The sequence below is a fragment of the Tribolium castaneum genome, chromosome 8, assembly GCF_031307605.1.
Source record: "Tribolium castaneum strain GA2 chromosome 8, icTriCast1.1, whole genome shotgun sequence".
Classification (NCBI taxonomy): domain Eukaryota; kingdom Metazoa; phylum Arthropoda; class Insecta; order Coleoptera; family Tenebrionidae; genus Tribolium; species Tribolium castaneum.
Window position 1 is genome coordinate 17,463,795 of NC_087401.1, and position 27,340 is coordinate 17,491,134.

At 34.4% G+C, this 27,340-nt stretch overlaps 4 protein-coding genes and 1 long non-coding RNA gene across 9 annotated transcripts; 4 read left to right on the top strand and 1 right to left on the bottom strand.

Moving 5' to 3' along the window:
* Window positions 1-131: 131 nt before the first annotated feature.
* On the top strand, window positions 132-4,438 carry LOC103313300 (zinc finger protein 729). 2 transcript variants are annotated; one of them, XM_008196251.3, is made up of 3 exons: window positions 132-390; window positions 438-1,140; window positions 1,594-4,438. In XM_008196251.3, the coding sequence occupies exons 1-3, from the start codon at window positions 283-285 to the stop codon at window positions 4,146-4,148; spliced, it is 3,366 nt and encodes a 1,121-aa protein (XP_008194473.1). In that variant the 5' UTR covers window positions 132-282; the 3' UTR covers window positions 4,149-4,438. The 2 variants fall into 2 exon arrangements, with proteins under 2 accessions (XP_008194473.1, XP_008194472.1); XM_008196250.3 differs by having other exon boundaries at window positions 134-390; window positions 1,591-4,438.
* Window positions 4,439-4,995: 557 nt separating this feature from the next.
* egl (egalitarian) lies at window positions 4,996-8,746 on the top strand. Its single transcript, XM_963953.4, has 4 exons — window positions 4,996-5,463; window positions 5,815-6,959; window positions 7,009-7,389; window positions 7,790-8,746. The coding sequence occupies exons 1-4, from the start codon at window positions 5,196-5,198 to the stop codon at window positions 8,432-8,434; spliced, it is 2,439 nt and encodes an 812-aa protein (XP_969046.1). The 5' UTR covers window positions 4,996-5,195; the 3' UTR covers window positions 8,435-8,746.
* Window positions 8,741-27,117, bottom strand: LOC657416 (acyl-CoA Delta(11) desaturase). 3 transcript variants are annotated; one of them, XM_064358181.1, is made up of 5 exons: window positions 26,962-27,117; window positions 26,670-26,780; window positions 25,521-25,525; window positions 9,385-9,791; window positions 8,741-9,181 (listed from the first exon to the last, which is right to left on the bottom strand). In XM_064358181.1, exons 1-5 carry the CDS (start codon window positions 27,089-27,091, stop codon window positions 8,872-8,874), a joined length of 963 nt encoding a protein of 320 aa, XP_064214251.1. In that variant the 5' UTR covers window positions 27,092-27,117; the 3' UTR covers window positions 8,741-8,871.
* Window positions 9,811-10,975, top strand: LOC135266860 (uncharacterized). Its single transcript, XR_010335061.1, has 2 exons — window positions 9,811-10,484; window positions 10,540-10,975. It is a non-coding gene; the product is annotated as an uncharacterized LOC135266860 (long non-coding RNA).
* Window positions 14,922-20,990, top strand: LOC135266857 (uncharacterized). Of its 2 annotated transcripts, XM_064358207.1 has the most exons (4): window positions 14,922-15,365; window positions 16,898-17,042; window positions 17,094-17,543; window positions 17,603-20,990. In XM_064358207.1, the coding sequence occupies exons 1-4, from the start codon at window positions 15,279-15,281 to the stop codon at window positions 20,815-20,817; spliced, it is 3,897 nt and encodes a 1,298-aa protein (XP_064214277.1). In that variant the 5' UTR covers window positions 14,922-15,278; the 3' UTR covers window positions 20,818-20,990. The 2 variants fall into 2 exon arrangements, with proteins under 2 accessions (XP_064214277.1, XP_064214278.1); XM_064358208.1 differs by lacking the exon at window positions 14,922-15,365 and having other exon boundaries at window positions 15,685-17,042; window positions 17,603-17,742.
* Window positions 27,118-27,340: the final 223 nt, after the last annotated feature.

Genomic DNA, 27,340 nt, shown 5'->3' on the forward strand with positions numbered 1-27,340 from the left:
TGGGTTTTGTTTGTTGGTTTTAACGTAAAAATTAATTCGGGAGTAGTTTTAATACACGGCCAGTGTTTTAGTTGTGTTTCTCGTTTTGTTGGGGGTGGAAAAGCCGGTGAAACGCCGTCTAGTGTGCAAAATTGACACTAAAATCAGCAATGGCGTCGTTGTGTTTGTGCTCGAATTGTTGAAAATTGCAAATTTCGGTGCATCAAAGCGATGAATGTATTTTTGATGCGTTAAGAGCCCCCTTTGTCTTTGAGGCTCCAGGGGGCCCCGCTATGCACGAGAATGGAGACGAAACTGTGCCGAATATGCGGAAAACTCGGCCAAAACTACGTGAATATTTTTCGAACCGAAGGCCTGAAGAACAAGATCGAAACATGTCTCCCTATTATTGTGAGTTGGGTCCCCTTTTTTGGGGTGGTTTCATTAGTGGGTTGCAGGTGTCGCCCCATTCACTTCTCCCCGATACGATTTGTGGCGAATGCTCAGACAATGTGGACAATTTCTACAGTTTTATCAAGAATTGTCTCCAGAATATTATCATACTTGAAGCCCAATATGACATAAACGAGTCTTGTTTGAAGACAAAACGCAAACATGACAAAGGATGCACCACTGATTTGGCCAGAAAAAGCGACAAAAATACTCAAACTATCGATTATCTTGATCTCCTCCTCAAAGAAAACGAATTGAATTTTCCTAACCTTAAAAAACTGGTCGACTATGACGACTCTGATTCTGAACAAGACGTCAAAAAAGCAGCGTCGATCTTTGATAATTTTGGCCGAAAATATTTCGACGATGCAGAAAACTACCTTATCGACGAAATTACTCAACGTAAAAAGCGCAAAAACGAAGATACAATCGAATCGTCACGTGCAAAAATCTGTAAAATCGAAACAACCAATCGGCGGAAAAACAAACAACCGAAAAAACTCGAAATCAAGAACGATTTTCTAGGAGATTTACCGCAAGTTTGTTTATTATGCGATGAACAATTCACTGGTCCTTCCATGTTGGCTAGTCACGTGTTTGAAACGCACGGCATTGACATGGCGGCCGTTACCGGCGATACTAACGACAAAAAGAAAAAGTTACCAAATCTACTCAAGATTTCAGATCTCAGGAAAAGCGATTCGATCGGTAAGGCTATATTAAACTACCGGAAAACTTTTTTTTAAACAGCAACCTATATAATGCCCAATTTATTTCAACAAGAAAAATATCGTTTTTTTTTAATTTATCGTAATTGTTTGTCTTTAATTACATAATCACTTATTTCAGCAACTCAAAAAAATTTTCTTATTTTTAATAATTCTAAAACAAAGACTTTACCGATTACCGATTTAATTTATTTCAAGAAGAAATAAAACATTCTAAAAATTTCTTTTGTTTATCATTTTTTAGATTTTTAATAATTTAATTATTTATTTTAGCCACTCAGAACAACCTAAAGGTTCATTAATAACTCAGGATATTGTTTATTTTTGTTAATTTTAAAGATTTTAAAGCAGAAATAGTTATTTTAACGCACCGTGACATAATTTAATTGAAGCTTTATTAAGTAATGATGAATTTTTGTTTGTTTGGTAGAAGAAGAGGAGCCGCCGACTCTTCTCCCGAGCTTCGTTTGTTCCCTTTGTCCGGCGATGTTTACATCACGTCCGGACTTGTTTGGCCATCTTCGTGTGAAACATTCCGACCAATCGGCTCTCTTATGTGGCATGTGTCTCTATCAAGCTTCATCATTGGCTAATCTTCAGTCACATGTTGAATTATGTTCCCACCAACATCCAACCACAACAAAATATGTCTGTCAGGTGTGTCGTTATGGTGATGATAATTCCAAATCATTGGAAAATCATATACTCGTCCATGACTTTTTGTTGGATGCGTGTAAAAAACAATCGAAAATGTTCGATCCAGCCGACTATATCGAAACGAATGGTAATTACGAATCGGGTGGTTCGTCACCAATGACAAAAAGTCTAGCGTGTAGTGAGTGCGGAATGGACGATTTTGATAATTTTAAAGAATTTAGTACGCATAGAAGAAGCCAACATTCAATTTTTCATTGCGATCTTTGTAATAAATTTTACGGCCGTAATTCGCATTTATGGAAACATGTCAATCGATTGCATAAAGGACATCCAAGTATCACGTGTCAGTTGTGCTACAAAACGAGTGCTTCAAAGTATCATCTCGCACAACATTTCAATAAAATCCACAGTACGAAGAGCTGCAAAAAGAGCGAAAATCAATTGAATTTTGACAATACGGACGATTTTATGTCACAGAAATTCCAAGCTTTTGATTTTCAATCGGTCAAACAGAGTTTCATGCGACAGGAATTACTCGAACAACAGGAAAAGAAGTTTTCCGAAAACGACGACAACTCGAATAATCATTTATCCGATCAGGAACCACCATCTGCACCTAAAGAAATTGACTCATCTAGTGACCTCTACACTAACATTATTACAAACTATACGCCACCTGCCAACGAAGGCGAATTCAAATGTCCCAAGTGTGGTAAAGGTTTTCACAAGAAAACCCTCCTTAAGAAACACAAAAAGAACTGTAGACCACGTCTCCAGAAAGATTTACTCACTCGTTGCAAATCATGTGCTCGTATATTTAAAGATCGCCAAAGTCTCGCCAAACATTTGGTTAATTACCATTCAGAGTATGCGTGTGAAATATGCGGTCAAAAAGTCCAAAGTAAGTGTGAGATTGTCTCACATATTAGGTTCACACATCCCGGTTGTCATTTGTTTTGTACGATATGTGGTAACATATTACGTAGTCGTAACGATATGGCCGACCACACACGTGACCATATGAATAGTTACGTCTGTCAATTCTGCGCTGATGCGTTACCAAGCAAAATCAAACTTAAAATGCACATTTTAAGTCTACATCGTAAAATATTAAGTTTAAGTTGCGGTGTTTGTTTGAAATTGTTTGAAACGCAACATGTTCTACGCGACCATGTCAGGTTAGTACATCGTGATCAGTTGGCGCCACTGACTTCGTGTCCCGTCTGTGGTAAAAATTACGGTTCAAAATGGAAAACCTACGATCACTTGAATAAGTCACACGGACGTATTTTTAAAGCTTGTAAGGCTTGTCTTGAAGTTTTTGACAATGAAAATCAATTACAAGCCCACTATGATAGTGTACATGGTGGGGGTAAAAACAATATACCGGTCGTAACGTCACAAGTTAGCCAACCACAAAATCACTGTGAGAGTGAAAGTGAGCGAGAAACGAATAGCGAACAAAGTGATGAGCAAGAAGAAGACGAACAATACGATAATAAAATCTCACTATTGGAGAAACGTCTACTTGGGAAAAATGAGAAGGTGTTACCAACCAAAATTAATAATAAAAAACTCAAAGAACTCGATTTTGACACGAATCCGCAACATAACAGTTCAAAACGTACAGTTTACGTCAATAGTAACGATCCGTCATTTTGCGAGATATGTCACAAGACATGGCCTGCTAAGAAACATCTCTGGCAACACTATATCCGGTGTCATAAATCAGTGGCGGCTACGGTTTGTGGCATTTGTCTCAAAACAAATTCCTCCTATGGTGCACTTCAAGCCCACTTGATGGAAACTCATCCAACGCTTTTGCACGGTCAAGGTTTCGGTTCGAATTTTATTTGTCGTATTTGTGGTCGTTATCACAATGCGTCAAGTAAATTAAAATTGCATATGGCGATTCATGAGAATTTTGATTGGTCGATGCTTGAACAACCGAAAGAGGAGAAGAAGGAAGAGAATGGGTTCCAGGATGCGTCTGAAATTAATTACGAGAGTTTGATTGAACAAGTCGAGTGTTCCTCGGGTTCGGAAAGTGAAAATGTCGAAACGAAAGATAAGGAATCAAGTTCGGAGGATGATAGTGATAGTGAGACGAACGAAGCGAGTTCTGTGAGTGAGGAAGAAGAGTCGAGTGGAAGTTGGTTTATGGTTAAAAGTGAAGAGAGTGAGGAGGAAAAGTTGGAATCGGCGATCAGATCGATTAAATATGAGTGCGTGGAAAAGGTAGAGGAGGAGGTGGAGGAGGAATATTGCGATATGCAAGCGCAAAGTTTGAATGATAATGAAATCGAGTCGGCGGTGGGGAGCATATTGTAAATAAGGATAGGTTAGAATTCGATGTTCAGTTTTTATGATGCATATCTGTATATAACTCATGATTTTTTTTTCTGATGTAATATGAAGAGACTGTTTTTTTTTAATAATGAGTATTTAGGATTGTAAGTGATCTGCTTGTTTAGGATAGGATATTCTAAGCTATTTTTTTATATTTATTTTTTTATATTGATTTCGACTAGTACATAACTTAAGTCATTCCCATACTCAGTAATTGTAAGGCTATGTGTATATAAAATGATATTCATGAAGTAATACATAATTTTCTATGATGCGCTCTATTTTATTCATGTCAGTGGGACCACCGGACGTCCGGATGTGGTAAGTCAATGGTTTGGTTTGCCAAATTTTGCCTCAAAATCATTAATAAATCGGTTAAAACATGATTAGTGCCCTCCAAATTAGTATAAAACTTATTATTTTCATTTACTTTCCTTTGAATAATCCATAAATTAATGCCACTACTTTTTGAAGTGTCAAAATGTCTAGGCTTTCTAGAATAATAATTATGTGCATTTACCTTAATCATATTCCTTAAAATGTCCAAACACTAGTCCACTAACACTATAAATATGTACAAAAAACGATTAACACACAAAAATTCGAATTTGCTAAAACCTGACGCGCATGACGCAATCACAAGCGTCTAAGTACTACCAACGCAACGGGACGAAATAAACAACCCATTCTGGTGGTTTTAGCGTTTTGTGGATGTTGAATAATTATATTATTGCTGAAAGATGAAATTATTGAGCAAAAGTTCAATTAACGTTGAAAAATCAATTAATTTGTTATTTGTTGGTGTTTGCAATGACGTCACAGCCCACCTGACCTGTCAAAAGAATTCAAAATGGCGTCGTCGGCCAACTTGACGTTGTGAACGTCGCAAAAAATCACTTTTTCGGTTAATTTTTTAATTTAATTTTTTCATTAAAACGTCTCCGATGTTACAAACACACCTGCAAGTTCAAGTGTTAAGTGCTTAAACCTCAAACATGTTGTATTAAAAAAGAAAAAACAGAGTGAACCATGGAGGCAATGCAATATGAGTTGGCTCGAAACATGACGTTGTTGTTCTTTTTCGAGCGCCTATTAGATAAGGGCGAACCAAGAACCCTTCACGATTTGAGTTGTCAATTTGGCTCAAAGGGCTTCACCAAGGAAATGCGCCAAATCGCCGGAGGGTCACAAAGTGGCCTTAAGAAGTTTCTAGCACAATATCCGGCCCTTTTTGCGATTGAGGGTGAATATGTTACAATAAACATGTTCCAGAATCTGGGGAGTAAAGACAGCCCTGGTGAGTTTTTTGCTGGGAGTTGGTAACTACAACTAGCCCAATGTACGATTTTCGCGACTTTTAATTAATTATTGTTAATAAAACGAGTGGTTTGTGCATGATTTACAATTGATTATTGACAAAAAAATCTATTTGTTTTAGTAATAAATCAATCGAATGAAGTTAGCTGCGATCAAAAAGTTAGGCATTCAATTCGTCATTAATAATTTATGATTCGTGTTAATAGATAATCGTGTCAGTGGTTTTGTTAATTATGCCAGTTTTGCCTAAATTAGCGAATTGGAGCCGAAACTTGCATTTTTCCCCCCAATTGTGTGAAGTTAGCCACATGTCATTTGTCAAAAATTTTAGGGGGCAAAGACTACACAACTCAAGCCGTTGAATATTTCTCCGAAAAGTTGTCCCAATATGGTGAAGGCACCGAAGTCCCAATTCGCAGTCTTTTGGGGCACCGTTCCCAAGCCAGTCCAGAGGTACGTCACGTTTCGGGCCAACACTTCCACGAATTCAGGGAATTTCTTCTTAAACATCCCGACACATTTACAATTGACGACGAAAAAGAAACCGTAATTTTAACAAATTATACAGCCGTTCGCTCGCATTGCCCCCCAGAGCTGCACTTCCAACCCGACGTTAAAATCGACCCTGAAACCACACAAACACTCCTCGATTTTCTTGCTCAATGTATCGAAGTTAAAGGGCCGATTTTAGTCGAACAGTTGTTCCAAATCGTCAGTTGTAACCTACCAGAGGCTATGTGGACAAATTTATTTAACACACCGGCACACTTGACCAGTTTTTTGCGTCTTTTTTCGGACAGTTTTCACATCCAAGCCAACCTAGTGACATTGCTGCAGCCCCCTAAAGTCAGTCAGAAGCATTTAAATTTGGATTTGGAGGCGAAAAATGCCAAAAATTTAAACAACTGTCAAGATAGTTCGAGTGAGATTATTGAAAGGGCGCCACCGGTTACTAGTCCCAAGTCAATTAGTGATAGGTTGAAACAGCCCAAATTGCAACAAAAACAACTATCTGCTGAAGCGAAAAGTTTATCACCCGAACCGCCTAAACAAAAATCACCGCCTTCTAATCAAAGTCTCAAACAGAGGATTAATAATCTCGTCTTGAAAACGTTGCAAGAAAATACGGGGCGTGAAAGACAGTCGTTTCTCAATAATCAAAGTCATAACGAGTCATGGAAAGTCAAGTTGTTTCAAAATACGCGCGTTATATGCAGTGTCAGGGAATGTCAAATGGTGATTGATGACATTATGTCAAAGGTTAAGTCTCAAATGTCTAATGATTGGCCGTTTGATGACGATCAAGTCGTCGTTGGATTGGACTGTGAAGGGATTAATTTAGGGGTTAAGGGACAATTAACTTTGCTTCAAATTGCAACAATGAGTGGATTTTCGTACGTTTTTGATTTGATAACATGTCCCGGAATGATTGATTCCGGTTTAAAAAAACTACTCGAAAGTTCACAGATTGTTAAGGTGAGTTGTTTGTGTTTTTTATTTCGAACATATAATTATTTAATTACAGATTGTGCACGATTGTCGTAACGATTCCGTTAATCTTTTCAATCAGTTTAACATTACCCTTAATACAATTTTCGATACTCAAGCAGCACATGCTGTTCTAACGTTTCAAGAAACTGGACGTCCTGTTTATAAGGCGAAAAGTGTAGCGTTAAACGCCCTCTGTGAACATTATGGTGCACCAATTAATCCAATGAAAGATCAACTCAAGAATATTTATCGACGTGACCAGAAATATTGGTCAAGAAGGCCATTAACACGTGAAATGATTTTGTATGCGTCTGCTGATGTTTTAAGTTTGGTTAATGAGAAAATTTATTATCCCATGTCGAAGGCGATTAAGATGGAGAATCGGCAGTTGTTTTTGGAGTTGTGCCATGAACAGGTGAGTGTTTTATACTGTTTTTTTTTTATTGTTTTATGAAAATTTTTAATTGGCGCAGTCGGTAGGAGTGTTTTTATGTACGGTTTTGGAGTAATTTTTTTGTTGAAATTATGAAATTTTTTGTCTCGCCAATCGTTTCGTGAAAATAATTGAAGAAATAAGACTTTATAATGTCTTGTGACATTTTGTTTTTAATTGGCGCATTCGTTAGGAAAATTTTTTTTACGTTTGAAGAAGTGCAGTTTTAATTACTAATTTATTTGTTCGTGATAGTGATTTTTTATTTTATTTTATTTATTTATTTTTTTTTTTTTTTGAACCGATTTTTTTCTTTCTAATTTTGTGAATTGGTGCAGTCGGTAGGTAGTATATTAATTTTTGTTTTTGCACAAAATGGTAGATTTTCATGCACATCGACCCTGAATCTGTCAAGGGCCGCAAACGTCAACGCAAAACCGAAACCGAAGTGTCAGAATTACGTCAAAAACTGTCACAAGCGACAAAAAATGTAGTTTTAAGTAATCGTGAAGTGCGACTTTTGCGTTACATTGAATTAACCGAAGAAGAGAAAGAGAAATTAAAATCGTCGGCAAAAGTTGCAAAAAAACTCGAAAAATTGGAAAGTTTAGGTCAGGATAATAGAGATGATGATGAAGATGATGAGGATCAGGATAATGATCCTGATTATCCTAGTTTAGAGAGTGATATGACGTCACCACGTAATTCCGAACCAACAAGTCTTACAGAATCAATGCAATTAGTTGATTCGATTTTAAACGATAGTAAGATTGAAAAATTGGATAAATTGGATCGTTTAGAGACGATTTTATCGACGGCTGCGTTTTTACCGACTGGTGGTAAATGTCAATGTCAGTGTCATAAAAATGGTTATAATGGCGAAAGGGTTATTTCGCCAACTAGTAGTTTCAAAGGTGAGGATAGAGAAGTAGAAGTTAAGTCGAATCATTCAAATATTGGTACTCAAACGCTAAGTACTGGAGATATAGTCGTGACGAAGATTTTTTTTAATGAAAATACTGAATAGCTCAATGGTCACGTGGCCTTATTGTATAGTCGGTTGTATATAATTATTAATTATTTGATCGAGCTGATTTTACTTAATGTTATCGAGCCATATTTTTAATAGTGTTGTTATGGTGATTTAATTTATTGTTTATGAGACGACATCAGTCTTTGTTTCTTAAATATTTTCGTTAAGACAACTAAGACTTGAGGAATAACGGTATTAACATTGTTAAGCAATATTTATGTGTTATTAACATGTATTATTTTTGCTGGTAGAGGATTTTTATTATACTGTAATGATGCAAAAAGAAAATAAATACAGTACTAAAACTTTACGAGTTTTATTTACCCTTATTCTTGAATTGGCGCAGTTGGTCGGAAAATTTAATTATTTTAGTTATGTTTTATTGTAAAAAATGTTTTATAAATAAGTTTATCACAAAAAATCACAGTAATTTATCCTCGATTTCGTTCAACAATTTCGATTTCTTCCTTATCTATGTCTTTATCACCCCAACCCCAAACTTTATGGGTACCATCACCGGTCCTTTTCGCTCTTTTTTCAACCAGTTCAGGTGGTACTATTTTTAAATCATAGGCCCATCCAATTTTAGTCATAAAGTCAATAAACGCGGTACTCCAATTTCCCCAATAACTACCAAGTTCAGCTGCTTTATAGTCCCATGGAAAAGTGTGATGGTAATTATGGAACCCTTCCCCGTTGGTAATGTACGACACGACATTGGTTTCGGTCGCTTTAATGTTCCTAAAGTACCAATTATTAAAAAAGTTATTTTTATTTTTTTGTAATAAAAGCGCAACCAATCGATTATTCAGTAAAACGATGTGTCATAGCTCATATGTCAATTTTATTAATTTTTCAAAAAATCTGATTGAAGCAATTTTCAATTTTTGCGTTGAATTTATTACTTTTGATAATTGTTTTAATTCTAAAAATGTGGTACTTACCTGTCATATGGGCGAGTACCCCACATATGGGCAGCACTATTAACCAGCCATGTTCCGTGCAAACTCAAAGCGTACCGTAGCATACTAGCCACGCACCATGAACCATGTAAATCTTCACCCCAGAAGTACCATGGTACCCATGCTGGTAATAAAAACGCGAAAAATGGGGCAAGAATCAAGTAGTACTTTTTTTGAAACATGACCACTTGATCCTCTTCTAAATCGCTCAAATCAATCAATTTGCCTTTAATTTTGACTTGTGGGTGTTTGCGCACTAGTAACCAACCCATATGGGAGAAAAAAAATCCCCGAGTAGAATTATGTGGGTCAGCATCGGTGTCACTAAACTTGTGATGGGCACGATGGTCACGCACCCATTCGTAAATATGGTTTTGGAGGCAATGGGTCTGGTATATACAAGTAGATAACGAATGGGGGGACAACACAACACAACCTTGACCTTGAGTTTGACCCCGCCCATTTTCCCTCTCTTTCTTTCAAGGCCACTCGTTCTCTCTCTTACTTTTTCAAGGCCAATCCCTCCCACTTCCCCCACCACTTCAAGGCCAAGGCAATATTGGACCTTGATGTTTTCAAGGCCAAGGTCCCCACTTTTGCAAGGCCAACAACTTCCCTCTTTATTTATCATTCAAGGTCACTGCAGCTAATATATATAGAATTCAATACAAATTCAAAAACAGTATCTAATAAGTATTTCTCAATATTAAAGTAGTAAAAAAATGTGGTATCGTTTTACTTGTGAAGGTGTCATAATAGTGGAAGAAACGTGTTTCCACAACCAGTTAGGACACATATCTTTGGAAGGTGGTTGGGAACGTTTCTTTAATAGAGTGGTTGTGTGTGAACAGTGTAGTACTAAGGACATTTCTATTATTAATCCAGATGGGTGGAATAATTCTTTAAGTATTGACATTACTTGTAATGAAGAAGAATTTAAAGAGTTACTTAGAAAATATGGTTTCCTTTGTCATAAGTGTAAAACTCCGTGCTACACAGCTAGCCAAGTGGATCCGGAAAATGCCCAAAAAATTATAGCTATATACCACTAACTTAAATCAGCATAATGGAAGTTGACAATGGTATGTAATATGAAATTGTATGTACTTGTAGAAATTAAGTTTTAAATGTTTTCAGATCCTTACTGCTACATGCTCTTTTGCCTGTCTCCAAAGGACTGTAGTAACAGAAAATTCTTTTGTTTGAAATGTGTGAAGATTATGGCAGTGAGATTTCACATTTGTCATCTACATGTGACTTCAGTGTTAAACTACAAGTGTTTTTGGTGTAATACAGTAATAGGACAGAATTCTCAGTTGTGTGGAAATAATTTAATAAACAAAATGACTGTTAAAATATGGTATTTTAGTAGAGAGCGACAAATGATGTTTTATGATTCTGATGACTATGATTCTGACGACTCATCAAGTAGCTGTGATAGTGGTATAGAATGTTAGTTAGTTAATAAGAGTAGAAATTAGATATAAACAACTTGTAACCTTAGATTAAATTAGTATCTAGATTGTTCTTTTGGTGTATGGATAAAAGTAAATAAATGAAGTTATATAATAAACAGACTTGTGATTCTCAACATAGTATTGATTCAACTCTGACAAAGAGAGGTTGGGGTCTAATAAATAAATTAATAAATAAATTACCCATTGAATTACATATACCGGGTTATCAGTTTTGTGGCCCTGGAACCAAATTACAAGAACGAATTGCACTTGGACATAGTGGTAGAAATAAATTAGATCAGGCTTGTAAAGAACACGATATATCGTACGCCAACGAAACTAATTTGCAAAAACGACACGAAGCAGATAAGTTATTATTAAGTAAAGCAGTTGAACGTTTAAAAGCAAAAGACGCATCGTTTGGGGAAAAAGCAGCTGCATTAGCAATTGCTGGTATAATGAAAGGCAAAGTAAAATTCGGAATGGGAGCTAAAAGTAAAAAGGGTAAAAAAAAGAAGACAAAAAAACAACGAATTCTAGTTGCTCCTAAATATGGTGGTTTTTTACCATTCCTATTACCACTATTAGGTGCTCTAGGCGCTTTAGGAGGAGGAGCTGCAGGGATAGCGACTGCTGTAAATAAAGCTTCGGTAGATAAAAAAATGTTGGAGGAAACTATGCGACATAATAAAGCAATGGAAATGAGTAGCGGTAAAGGTGTAGGAAAAACTAAAGGGAAAGGTCTTTACATTGGTCCATATAAATGGTATCAGAAAAAAAACTCCCAGTAAAATTACCACGTCACGCCCTCACTAATATTGAAATAATAAAGTTTGCTCGACTATTACAAATTCCAAATTTTAGAGGTGTATATATGCGTAATAAATTACCGAAACTTATACATAAAAATGAAACAGGAATTATAAATTTAGATGAAGAAAAAAATAGTGGAACTCATTGGACAGCATATGTAAAAAATAAAAATAATATATTATACTTTGATAGTATGGGCAATTTAAAACCTCCAACAGAGATTATCAATTATTTCAAAAGTGATAATGATGGTAATAACATTACATACAATTATGATGGATATCAGAAAATGGGTTCATATAATTGTGGACAATTATGTTTAAAGTTTTTATATAGACACACATGCAAATTATAAGTTTAGTCGAATCAAAGATGCTGTTTGTATTAACAGGAAAATCAGCGATACTAAGTGCTGACTTTAATCCACCGATTGATGTTAGTGATGGTGTCTATGAACTGGGTGTTACAAATTTTGAAGTCTACAACAGTATACCGAATATTGATGAAGAAAATAATAAATTCTTTTTCGGGGATGTCGAATTTAAAATACCGACCGGTTGTTATCAATTAACCGATATAAACAACTATTTACAACATGTAATTGAAAAACAATTCAGTAATGACCTCTTATATATTACTGCAAACAATAATACATTACATACACATATCAAAGCAACAAAAGATGTTGACTTTACCAAACCAAATACTATCGGACCAGTGTTGGGATTTAATAGTCAAATAGTTCCGAAAAATGTTGGAAAAGATTCGGACAATATTGCAGACATAATGAAACTTAATTCGATTATGATTGAATGTAATATTACAATTGGAAGTTTTAAAAATGGAGAACCTGTACACATAATTTATCAATTTTTTCCAAACGTTCCACCTGGATTTAAAATAGTACAGTCACCAGATCATGTGATTTACCTACCCATTAGTGTTAAAACTATCAGAAATATTACACTTAAAATAATAGATCAAGATGAAAAGTTGGTCAATTTTCAACAAGAGACTGTAACAGTTGGATTACATTTGCAGAAGAAAGAAGAAAATGGGTATTAGTTTTAGAACTGACTCATATAAAAAGCAACAAAAGTGTAGAAAAACAGTTAGTACGAAACGAACCGTGCAACAATTAAGTAATAAAAATAAACTGTTTCTAAAATCATTAGGATTTGAATTATACACATAAAAAATGTTCGATATTGAGAAGGGTATTGAGTGGGATGAAGGTGTGGTAGGTTACAAATTTCAAAGTCATGAGGCATATACAGCCAGATATGAAAACACGGATGAAATTCGAATTCCTTTACAAGAAGATTTGTGTACACTACCATGTGATAGTTTAATTTTAATTGAGGGACAATTGGTTAAAACCGACGCGACAACCAATAAAACTGTACCAGCAACAGAAACCAAGTTTGTAAATAATGGTGTCGCTTTTTTGTTTAGTGAAATACGGTATGAAGTAAGTGGAGTAACTGTAGATACAAACACAAAGCCAGGTATTACAACAACTATGAAAAATCTGGCATCATTAAATCAAAGTGAAAGTCTGAAATTAACAATGTCTGGTTGGGATCTAAATGAAGAAGCCACTAAACCTATAGATGGATATTTTCAAGCATGTATCCCATTAAATCGACTATTAGGATTTGCAGAAGATTATAAAAATATAATGCTAAACATACCGCAAGAGTTAATATTAATTCGTAGTAATAGTGATGTCAATGCATTAATTTGTACAACAAATGAGAAAGCACGAGTTGTAATTGATAAAATTGCATGGCTAGTTCCACATATTGTGCCCGGTTTAAAGGAAGAGGTTAAATTGACAAAAACCATTGAAAAAGATAAAGAAATTGCAGTACCATACAGAAGCTGGGAACTTCATTCGCTGCCACTCTTTACAAATACTACAAAGTGTAGTTGGCCTGTGAAAATCTCTACAAAATTTGAAACACCTCGTTATATTATCTTTGGCCTTCAAAGCAATAGAGAAGGACAACTTGATAAAAATATGAGTAAATTTGATAGAGGCGATATAACCAATATGAGAGTATTTCTAAATAATGAACGATATCCGTATGAAAATTTAAATATTTCATATAAAAAACACCATTTCGGTATATTATATGAAATGTTTACAAACTTTAGATCCCGATACTATTATACAGATAAAAAAGAAACACACATTACACCTACACAGTTTTTCGACAGTTATCCACTAATCATAATTGATTGTTCGATGCAAAAAACTGGTTTACAAACACAGTCTATTGCACTGAGAATTGAATTTGATACAGACACCGGTATAAGTGAGGGAACCACCGCATATGCATTAGTCATTAGTGATCGAGCCTTTACATATACACCGTTGACAAAATCTGTAAAACAAGTCTAAATTAATATTAATAGTGATGGAGAACGAAGTGATTATAGACGTTCAAGGTTACAAAATTGGAAAAAAGTTTATAGTTAAAGAACTGGCTGCTTTAAGAGGAGACAAACTCGCACACTATGTTTTTCAACCCCCTTTCCCTTCACAACTCTTGAATCCTCAAGATGAAAAACAAGTAAAATGGTTAATGAAGAATTATCATTGTATTGACTGGAATATGGGACATATTCCATATTGGAAACACGTACAAGTTATAAACAATGTGTTGAAGGATGTTGACAAAATTTACGTAAAAGGAAAAGAAAAAGCCGAATTTTTGAAAAAATATACACATAAACAAGTTATTGAATTTCCACAACAACCAACATTACACGCCGATAAAGTTAAATGCATGTACCATCTGAACGATAACGCATATTGCAGTCTACATAATGTATTTTTTTTAAAACAAACATTTCGTTAAAAGTGTACAAAACATTGTGTAAATAATCTCAACTCATCAGTCTATTAGTAATCATGGATCAAGAGAGTTGGATAACGTGTCGTAATAATCCAGGACATCGCCTGAAAGTAAAACATCTTCGACGACATTTACGAAGATGTCTTCCACATCGTGAATATTCTTGGAGGAGTTTTGATTGCGGAAATGGGAATTATTTTGATTCAACTTTATCCCATAATACTAATAATGATTATCAACAATCATCGAGAAGCAATTTTGAAAATACAAACTCTTCAAAAAATATTTTTTGTAATGATATGGAATATTAATTGAATTAATTAATTGTAGTATTTATAAATAAATGTTATAGATTTATAAACATTTGTATTTTTTTCATAATATTTACCACTCCCTTACACTTTCAATAATCCTTATACACCACCCAAAAAAATTCATTTTATTTATAAAAAAAGAGTTGATTATTGCAGTGGATATGAGTGATTTTTCTCATTTTTTCAATAAATTAAACAGGTTAACGATGTCCTTGAAACAGGCGGTTACACTCCATCCTGTCTACATAGGTCTTCTTTTTACATTTTTTTGTGTCTATATGTTAACCTTGATGGAATACACCAATGTAGTTGCAGTAAGTGCATACAAAGAAGTTGACCTTGACGGGAGCTTTTAACAATTTATAAATGTGCAGAGAGTGAATGCAGAAATTCATTCTGTGTTGTACAGGTAGTCTGTGTACGAAATAATGTGTTCAAATTATTTTGCTAATTTTAAACCGTGCACTCATGGTGACGAGTGTTGTCAGTGTCCCGGTCCCTCAACTAGGACAACTGTAAGTAACCAGTCATCAAAGTTATTATTTAAAGTATTGAAGGGAAAAGTTGCAAATCCCTATCAAAACCGTAGTGGTTTTAATAGGGATAAACCTAGAATCAATATCGTTTCTGATGTAATTATTAGACCTACTTATTCAAAATTAATCAAAAATGATGAGACACAATTTGAACAATTTGCCAAGTCGTCTTTAAGTCAATCTTTGAGGGAAGATTGTTTTGAAGAGGATGAGATTGAATGTAGTCAGTTAAGTGTGAAAGAGAAGCAATTAGCTAATCACGCTGTTGCTAATATTGTTCAAATCGTTGATGAGGATGATGATGATTCTATGGTTATTCCTTTATCACAACCTGATAGTGAATTATCGTTTTCTTTACCATTCACGCAATACCTGGCTCAACATGGTATTGAAAATGATTATTCGGACGACATCTCGTTGACCTTAATAGACCAGTTTATTAACGAAGACGAGGCGGTGTCCAATCCGGTTGTGGATGAAGGAACTTGTCCCATCAATAATTCGATTACCGATGAGTTAAATGTATTTGATAATGATATGGTCGTGGTGGAAGAACCCCCAATCTCTCCCAGTCCACCACTACCACCACAAAGCCCCTTCGTTGAGCCAGTGTTTACCCGCCCCGTTACACCAATATCTCCTGAAGCGGCACCCGCGGTATTAACTCAACCCCCTATGATAATATCGCAGGACATCATTGACGCCTTATCGGAGCCTTGGGTTGAGGTGGAAAACATTATCAATGGTAACGTTGAACATCCCCCTCAACCCAATTCACCGATTATTGAGGAAAATGATGTTCTGCCAGAGAGATTGGTGGTGGTAGAGACCGAAAATAACATCATTCGGTCACCACAACCTTCACCACCACCGTCACCCATAATATTATCACAGGGCGTCAATGACATGCAACAACCATCTGTCATTGACGCACTGGCAGAGCCGTGGGTTGAAGAGAGGAGGCAGGGTGAAGAGATGGATGTTGAAAATGACATCATTCAACCCTCTCAATTGTCACCCATTCTAGGGCAAACAAATAATAGGATTGAGAATAGGGTGGAGGGTGGAGACGATGACGACGACGATGACATCATTCCACCCACTCCCCCTCACTCACGATCAAGGAGGCGTCGGCGCCCTAGAAAGCCTCGTAGACGTTCGCGAAAGTCGCCATTAATATTAATTATTAATAATTATAATATTAATATTAATATTAATGATGTTAATATTAATAATTAATATTAATAAATCCTATTTCCATCCCACAATCATATCAAGTACATTTAATTCGAACGCGATTTTCCAAATTTTAACATCATACTACCTACAACACGATGGCAAGCATGCTGCTCCTCCTCGAGGTCTTGCTGGATACCTATCTCTGAACACAAAAAAATATATATTTATATAGTATAAATAAAAGTCATTCAAAGATAGTAACAGAAGGCAGCAAATTTATAATTAAACTTTGTTAGTAACCTGTTTAATTTATTGATTTATATTTTCATAAGAAAATGCATCACTGTGAAAACTGTAATAAACAATTTACAACCCGTCAATCACGACTACGCCACGAAAAGCTCTATTGTCAAGTGGTCAAAAAACAGGAAAATGGAGGACCGGCCGCCAAAAAACAGAAAATATGTCATTCAACTGGTAAGTTTTAACTAATAGGTACTCTATTTTTCAATAATTTTTCTTTTCTAGCTAGCAACAATTATATGTGCGTTACATGTAATCAAGAAATTGCTCCAAAGCTTATTACGGCCCATGAGAGAAGTAGACAGCATAGAAATAATTGTCAAAGTACTCCCTTGGAGGATGGGGTGTTTGCACTCAGCAGTGCATTTAAATCACGCATCGCTTCATATAGGATTTGTGATGAGGGCCATTATATCGATTTAAATGAATTTATGGATAAAATTCACAATAAATTACTTAGACTTATTGTTTCACAAATTGAAAAATTTAGTACAATCAAAATAAATTTGGAATTATTTGGATTGTATACCATTGAGTCAAAAAATATATTTGATGTAAAATCTTTCAATACTACTAACAGAATTGTCACTTTAGGCACGAATATTAGGAATATGTTGCATGACTTTCAAGAAGTTATTAGTCAAAAAATGATGGATTTTTTGGAACGAGATTCAGGTAGTTATATATTGTAAAAATCTTTATAATACAATTATTTTTTTGCTTCTTTGTTTTAGGCTGGACACTTGTGAAAATCTTACATTTAGAATTAAATGTAAACTATTACAATCCATTGAAAGCTTCATCGTATATCCCACTACCGCCAAGCGTGAAAATGAAGAGGGCAATAGTTAATGTTCAAAATCAGGATATTCATTGTTTTGGTTGGAGTGTCGTAGCAGCAGTGTGTCTACCTATGGGACCAGAACATTTACCCAGTTCATATCCACATTGGTCGACACTTTTTAATTTCCAAGGTATTGAATTTCCTGTAAAACTGGATAGTATTGCAAAATTTGAAAGTCAAAATAATGTCTCTATTAATGTTTACGGACTTGAATTACTTTATGTAAACAATAAGGTAAAATTTGAAATTGTGGGACCATTATATTTTACAAACTTTAAGAAACCGGTACACATAAATTTATTATTGTTGAGTGATAACGATGGTAATCAACATTACTGTACAATAACTAATTTGCCACGTTTAGTATCTTCCCAACTCTCAAAACATCATCATTCAAAATTTTTCTGTGATGGATGTCTACAATATTTCACAACCCAAGCTTTATTAGATAGACATTCTTCGACTGATTGTGGAAAACTTTATGCTAGAATCCCAAATAATGAATTAATAACAAATAGATTTGGTTATAATGTTCCCGCTAATGTATTAGAATTTCAAAATTATCATCATAAAATGACTATCCCATTTATTGTTTATGCTGATTTCGAATGTTTATTGAAACCTATGAGTACAGTTGCACCAAATCCAAATCAATCATTTTCGATAAAAACTTTTCTCCATCAACCATATTCATGTGCATATTACATTAAATGTTCATATAACGATCAATTATCTAAATTCCAAAGTTTTCGAGGACAGTCATCTGTGGTTGACTTTATTACAGCATTAGAAATAGATTTGATAGAGATTTATAAAAAGTATTTAAGTATTGTACAACCAATGCTTCCATTAACTATTCAAGAAGAGTTTGATTATCTTACAGCAACGGAATGTCATATTTGTCAAAAACCTTTTCAACAGAATGATATTAAAGTAAAAGATCACTGTCATTTAACGGGTCGTTATAGGTCCGCTGCGCACAGTAATTGTAACTTGAATTTTCAAATTCCAAATTTTATTCCGATAGTATTTCATAATTTAACAAATTATGATAGTCACTTATTCATTAAAGAGTTGGCCCTTGAAGAAAGTGAAATTAATATTCTTGGTAAAACTAAAGAGAAATATATTACATTTTCGAAAAAAATTTGTGTAGGCGAATATCTAAATTCAAACAATCGAATAGTCAAGGAGCACTTACACTTGCGTTTTATAGATAGTTTTCAGTTTTTGACATGTTCATTAGAAAAACTGGCAGCAGCCTTGGATGATGCTCAATGTATGGAAGTAAAACGATACTTTCCCGTTGACAGAGAATTTCAGTTAATTAGACAGAAAGGGGTTTTTCCATATTCATTTATCGATGATTTTTCTAAATTAGATCTCACGGAATTACCACAAAAAATTGATTTTTACGATAAACTTCGCGATGAGCATATTTCTGAAGATGATTATCAACGAGCTAATACCGTATGGAATACATTCCATTGTCAGACTCTAGGCGAATATTCTGATCTCTATTTAAAAAGTGATATTTTGCTATTAGCTGATGTCTTTGAGAATTTTCGAAACATGTGCCTTAAGCATTATGAACTTGATCCAGCACATTACGTGACTGCACCATCTCTTAGTTGGAATGCTATGCTTAAATTTACCCATGTAAAATTAGAATTATTGACTGATATAGATATGTTGCATTTTTTCAAAAAAGGGATTCGTGGGGGAGTTAGTACATGTGTTAAACGAGCGGCTCAAGCAAATAATAAATTTCTTCCAAATTATGACCCTTCGAAACCGACATCATACATTTTATACCTCGATGCAACAAATCTCTATGGTTGGGCTATGAGTGAAGTACTCCCTTTAGGTGGATTTACTTGGCTAACGCAAGACGAAATTAATTCACTTAGTATTATGGATTTGACTGATACCACACCTGAAGGTTATGTCCTTGAAGTAGATATCTCTTATCCTCATCATTTACACAACTCTCATAATGATATGCCATTTCTACCTGAAAATTTAATTCCACCAAACGGAAAATGTGCTAAACTCATTCCAAATCTATGTGCTAAAACAAACTACATAATACACTATCGAAATTTAAAACAAGCTCTACAAAATGGACTAGAATTGACAAAAATTCATAGAGTACTAAAATTCAATCAATCGTCATGGCTCAAACCATATATTGATTTAAATACGAAATTACGAAATCAGACTAAAAATAAGTTTGAAAAAGATTTATTTAAACTCATGAATAATAGTGTGTATGGAAAAACCATGGAAAATGTCGATAATCGGGTAGATATTAAACTGGCTACACATTGGAAAAAAAACGGTCACAAGTATGGAGCAGAGACATGGATAGCCAAACCACAATTTAAAAATTGTTCTATTTTTACTGAAAATTTAGTTGCAATAGAAATGAATAAAGTTCAAGTAACGTATGATAAACCTATTTATGTAGGATTCAGTATATTGGAAATTTCAAAAACTTTAATGTATGACTTTTTTTATAATTTCCTTAAAGTTAAGTATGGAAATAATGTACAGCTTTTGTATACGGATACGGATTCATTAATTTTAGAAATTTATACGGAAAACGTATATAATGATATTAAACAGAATATCGATCGGTTTGATACTTCAAATTATCCCGAGAATAATATTCATGATATTCCTAAAACTGTGTCTGTTATCGGTAAAATGAAAGATGAGTATGCTGGTGTACCAATTGTACTACTTTATGGCACCGGTGCCAAAGCATATTGTGTGCAAACAGTGAATGATTTAATTAAAAAGGCTAAAGGTGTAAGTAAACATGTAATTGATAAATCTCTAACACTGTTACAATATCGGGCAATTGCAACAAATCCTTCATCTTCATCAGTTTTCTGTGTTATGAACGTTTTCAAATCTTATTTACATAATATGTATACCGAATTAAGGAATAAAATAGCACTGTCTAATTTCGATGATAAACGATACATTTTAGGTAATTCAATTGATACATTAGCCTGGGGACATTACGATATTGATAGAGATCGAAATTTAGATTCTCTAATTAGAGAATTGCAAAAATATGTGGAACCCACTGATTGAATTTTACCTTATTGTAGATATGTAACGATATGTAACCATTTATTTATACTACATAGTTATTATTATTATGTATTTATAATTGATGTAATGTGTAAAGTATTTTTATTTGTATTTTGTAAGTCAACAATGAAACTTGTGCAACAAAAAGATTTATTAAAAATTTCTAATCACGACTATTCAGTTTGTGTACCCTATCAACAGTTTCCTAAACATAATACTTTATTCAATAATAGTGTAAAAAGAGGACTAGTGGTTGGACGTTCTGGATGTGGAAAAACAAATGTGATATTAAGTCTCTTGCTGCATCCAAATGGATTACGCTTCACAGACATTTACTTATTTTCAAAAACGCTACAACAACCAAAATATCAATTTTTAAAATCGGTTCTGGCACCTCTCGATAAAGTCGGTTACTATGAATATGAAGATGGTGCCGAAATTCCCCCTCCTAAAGAAATCAAACCCTATTCCATAATAATATTTGATGATGTAGTCACTTGTAACCAAAATATAATACGTGATTATTTTTGCTTTGGTAGGCATTATAATATCGATTGTATATTTATAAGCCAAACGTATTCTTCCATTCAGAAACAATTAATTCGTGATAATGCTAATTTTATAATTATCTTTCCTCAGGATGTATTAAATTTAAAACATATTTTTAATGATCACGTTGGTACAGATATGTCATTTGAAACCTTTCAGAAAATGTGTTCACAGTGTTGGCAAAAACCGTATGGATTTGTTACTATTGATAAGGATGCTGAACAAGACAATGGGCGTTATCGTAACGGTTTTGATCAGTTCATTAAAATATAAATGTAAATGTTTGTCAAAGATTTATTTATTAGTCGACGATCGACATGGATAAACGTTTAGCTTTAGAGCTGGATAAGGCAAGACGACACGTTAAACAAAAAGTACGATCATTATCTTCACACATTGCAAGTTCGCAAAGACGTTTCGCAACCCACATTCAACCTCTAACCGATCCAATAAAAAGTTTAATTTCTGAAATTAAACATGAACGCGAAGTTGTCCCAAAACAGGAAAAAATATCAATTCATCATGAGATCAAACAACCGGAGGCGAAGCGACTTTTTGAGTCAACGACTACAAGCCGTAGTACTACATCGCTCGATCCACGATTCAGTTTAATGCGACAACATGCGACTGCTAGCACACCCAGAGAGGAGGGAGAGTCACTCAGGAACGTGACCATTGGAAAGTTGCAAGAAACATTAATAAATTTGTCAAAAACCGATGCATTTCGCCATTTTCTTAAACAATGGACCGGTTTACCTCGACAGTACATTGAAGATATGATTATTAACACAGAAAACAAATTTGATCATCAATATGGTGTGAGACATGGAACCGAGGCAAATAAATTTTTTATTGGCAATTCTGAAATTGATTTCAAAGACGATCATGTAATCGTTCAAAATGTAGCTTATCCTGATACACCTGGATTGTATGAATTATTATTTAAAAAAAATCCAACTAATTATACTCAATCAGATTTAGAAACTTATCGAAATATTGTCATTCGAACCAATGCAGACAGAAAAAACTATAAACCAAATGCACAAATTCTGGGTAATGTAGGGAACAAATATAAAACAATTATTCGACATTTCTCGAGACAGCCACTTCAGGAACACCGTGCATCTCAGTCGCCGCCATTTTACAGTGATACTGAAGAAAGCCTTGATGCCGATCAAGGTCAATCGACTCCTGTCCAGCAACGAAGCCGCAGTAGTAGTCTTTCAATTCTCGTACCACCAGCACGTAAACAGTATCCGCGACTTCGCAACATACCTGCAATACAACGATTGCAGGCTCAAGGTCATGAACAATCAACTCCGACAAGTAGTATCCAACCAATATCAAAAAGAGTTAAGGGTGGTGGTATTCTTCGCACATTGGCTTTAACAGATAAAAATTTAGAATTTGTTCCCTACAAAAATCCCAACACACTCGTAAATAGACTACGTCTTTTATTATCATCGACAGTAGCTGGTAATAATAATCATATGAATGAAATCAATCGCATCATAACAGAATTGCGTGAATCGAAAATAATTCGTTAATAATTTAGAGACGACTTGTATATATTGCAAACACATTATATTTTATAGTTAGTATTTCTACATACTTTATTCATTCAATAGACAAGAATATGACATTAGATAAATTTGGTGAACACATTAGTGAACACAGAATTCGGACAACTTTACAACGTGTCAAATCTTTCTCATATACCACAATCTCACTCTTTGGGACACTGGATCCAGCTAAAAAACTTTTTGTATTATTTAATATTGGTACGAATTATATTTTCCCATTAAAAGAAGCAACGATTACGTCTGTACATGGTAGTCCATCGAGCGGGTGGATTGCATTAATTAATTCGAAACAAACTACGAATTTAATTGGTCAAATTTTACGTGAAGGTGACAAACTATCATTTAAATATGGACCCAAAACATCAGAAGCTAAACCGATATATATAGAAATAGTTTTAAAAGTACCAATCCACCATGAAGCGTAGTGATTTAAATATTAAGCGTCAAGTTGTTAATGAACTACATGCACCGGCGAGAGTGAACTTTAAAAGACGACGTGTGATAGTGAAAGGTTTAAATGATTTATTGCAACTCGATCTGGTTGAAATGATACCATATTCACGCGTCAATAAAGGCTTTAAGTATATCTTAATGGTTATCAATGTTTTTTCTAAATTTGTATGGGCTGTTCCATTAAAGAATAAGTCGGCTTTAAGTGTTGTAAATGCAATGAGTGAAATTTTAAAAACTCGACGTAACGTTCCTAAAAACATTCAAACAGATCTGGGAAAGGAGTTTTACAATAAACATTTTCAACAATTAATGAATAAATACAAAATTAATCACTACAGTTCTTATTCGAATTTAAAAAGTAGTGTCGTCGAGCGCGTGAATCGAACAATCAAGGGAATGATGTATAAAGAATTTTCGGTGCAAGGTCACTACAACTGGATAAACATTTTACCTGACATAATAAAAAAATACAATAATACCAGACATAAGACTACTGGTTTAAAACCGATTTCAATAAATAAGAAAAACGAACGCAAAGTTTTGGATCAAGTTTATAGTCATCTTAAAACAATGGACATTTATAAACCCAAATTTAAAGTTGGTGATTTTGTTCGAATTAGTAAACATCGACATCTTTTTAAGAAAGGGTACACCCCAAATTGGAGTAATGAAGTATTTACAGTTTCGAAGGTTCAAAATACTAATCCTAGAACTTATTTGCTACAAGATGTTTCTGGAGAAACAATACGAGGAGGTTTCTACACTGAAGAATTACAAAAAGTTAAATATCCGAATGTATATCTCGTTGAGAAAGTTTTACGAAAGAAAGGTAACCGTTTATTCGTCAAGTGGAGTGGAATGGATAAAACTCATAACTCTTGGATTAATTCATCGGATATTACATAGATAATTATTATTATTATGAATTGTTTTTTTAATAAAATAAACTATAAGGAATCGATTAAAACACTTTATTTCATCAATATTATAGGTAGTACATTAAATATCCTTAAATCTATTATAAATCCTCCATATTATTCTACCACTTATTTAATTATAAACTAATTAAATCAAGACGCCTCTTGATTTTTACCTCGCCTTTGGCGCGCGCCCGACACTGATCAAGGTTAACAAGTCTGCATACCTATGCATAAGAAGACGCACATAAATAATACATGAATACAAATATAAAAAAAAATAAAACTACAACAATGCTATTTTTAGTAACTAATTTGAATTTTTGAATTGTAGTTTTGTCTGTGGAAAGCAATTTCACATATCCACATTTTGGAGAATGTTTTTTATGCTCCATAAACGCATCATCACTTTTTTCCCATCGTGAAATTATTACTCCACAAACAAAACACTGGGTACAATCAGATATTTGAATATAAAACAATCCCGCTTTTGCTAAACTCCATGGAGATGGGTATGAATGTACCCAGTTCTTATATGATAACAGTCTTTTATCAAAACACTCGTATAAACTTTTTTCATATTGTCCATCGTCTAGACACATGATTTTTTATTTATTTATTTATTTTAAGAAACTATCACTAGCACAAAACGCACACTACTTCACACACATAAGTCTTTTTCCGATAATTTCATCCTACTCTTCGGCACCCTCGTTAACTGTAAATGAAATATACATTTCTTTAATTTCTTTTCATCCTCCATTTTACATTATGTTCACTCACCTAATATTTCATCATCCACACGTTGAAACTCAAAACAATGTGCAGATGTCGGGTTTCTAGCATCTTCTTTTCCCAAATATATTAAATATAGTGGACGTGGATCTCGTAATAACTCATCAATTTTCTCCTCAGTCAAATAATCACTTATTCTTCTCGGCAGAAACACTGCATAATTGTCCAACTCAACAAGCACTGAATTTCCGAACAGAGACTTTGTGCGTCTAATATTATGTATGCGGAATCTTGTGTTCAACTCTAGCTCACCAGCTTTTAAAATGGGCTTCTGTCCGCATCGAGCGATTCGATTCAATACATCCATGACCCAGCAGCGAATACTCTTAGACATTAACACAGATATATGCACTTTTTTATATTCTTATTTCTCGGAGGATTAAATCAGTACTGACTGCTATCAAACTTGTACTAAATTCTATATATTAACTATACCCCCACTTTTTAACCTTGAATGAAAATGCACCAATATTGTGGCCTTGAAAAAGTGAAATAATGAGAAAAAGTGAGATGAAAACATCAAAGATAAAGAGGGAATGAGTGGTCTTGAAACAGGGAGCGACTCTGCTTGCTGGTCACACTTACTTGTATCAGTAGGTTGAAATAGGTGTACATAAAAACATGTAGCTTTTTTTTACAACTTTTATTTTTTTTATACAATAATATTTACATTTTACTACAACTACTACTACTACTTAGCTAAACTTATTCTACACTATTTTAACGAAAGAACCCCGGCCCTAAAAAATTCACAATAAATTACTGTTGAAAAAGATTCAATAAAACTTACTTCTTTAATTTAAGGCATTATGATTCTTTTTACTCCTCAGGAAGTCGAGGTAGCTGGGCTCATTAAAATGATCCCAGTTCTCCTCTTCTTCTTGCACCATCACTTTACTTGAGGCCCTTTGTTTTATGACATGTTTCCTTTTACTCCTCAGGAAGTCGAGGTAGCTGGGCTCATTAAAATGATCCCAGTTCTCCTCTTCTTCTTCTTGCACCATCACTTTACTTGAGGCCCTTTGCTTTTCTTTATCGGCCCGATGGCACTTCCAAATGTGCCTTTCGAGCCGAAACCAAAGAAGAACGTGGTTTTTGTCGTATGGACAAATAATAATATCCTCTGAAAAAAAATTATTTCCAACTAAACTACTAAAAAAATATTAAACTTACCAGGAGTATTAAAAATAGAACTTTTTCTGATGGGTTCCATTTTTTAAGAATTTCTTGTTATACACTGATATACACAAGAACTGTGTTACACAACACAACACATTACCTTTTATACAGTTTGGGGTGGAAAATGAGTAAGGACAATTGCGCGATTCATCTTGAATGAGTGAGGAGTTGTTGGCCTTGCAAAAGTGGGGACCTTGACCTTGAAAACATCAAGGTCCAATAATGCCTTGGCCTTGAAGTGGTGGGGGAAGTAGAGGGGTTGGCCTTGAAAAAGTAAGAGAGAGAACGAGTGGCCTTGAAAGAAAGAGAGGGAAAATGGGCGGGGTCAAACTCAAGGTCAAGGTTGTGTTGTGTTGTCCCCCCATTCGTTATCTACTTATACAGAGTAAAATACGAAGGGGTAGTTTGGCCTTGTATGACCTATGGGACCATAAACGATGGACACCGGCTCCGGTGCCTTGAGTCGAGATAATTGTTAAAAAATATGCTGGAAAAATAGTTATTTGTTATACAAGACGATCAAAAGATTGTTTACACAATCTTAAGAGTCCTATATACATTTACATTTTTTTTCTATGGCAGGACTTTAAATCCTTCAAATAATATGTTGGTAATTGTACATTTAATTGAAGAAAGTAAATTTGTTTGAAAAAAATTCAAGTACTTACTGAACAATATTGTGGGCCATTTAGCGGCTGTAAAAGTGAAGTAGAGGCCATAGATAGCTGCGACATGTAAATAGATAAATAAAATTACGTTTCGCCAAACGATTTGGACTTGTGTTTCAAGCGTTGACATTTTTTTAGTTCGGTGTTTGTGGATTTGTGCTTGGGTTTTAATAGAGAAAAAAAATATGGATTTGGGACAAATAACATTGTGTCAAGAATTATCACACAATTGAATGCAATTTTTTATAGTAATGTTTCGATAATTGCTCGATAATTCGGATTATTACACAATTAGGGAAAAAACAGCTCGGACAAATTACAGTTGTGATCAAAATTATCAATTATCAGCCATTTCAATTTTATTTTCAGTTTTTGTGAA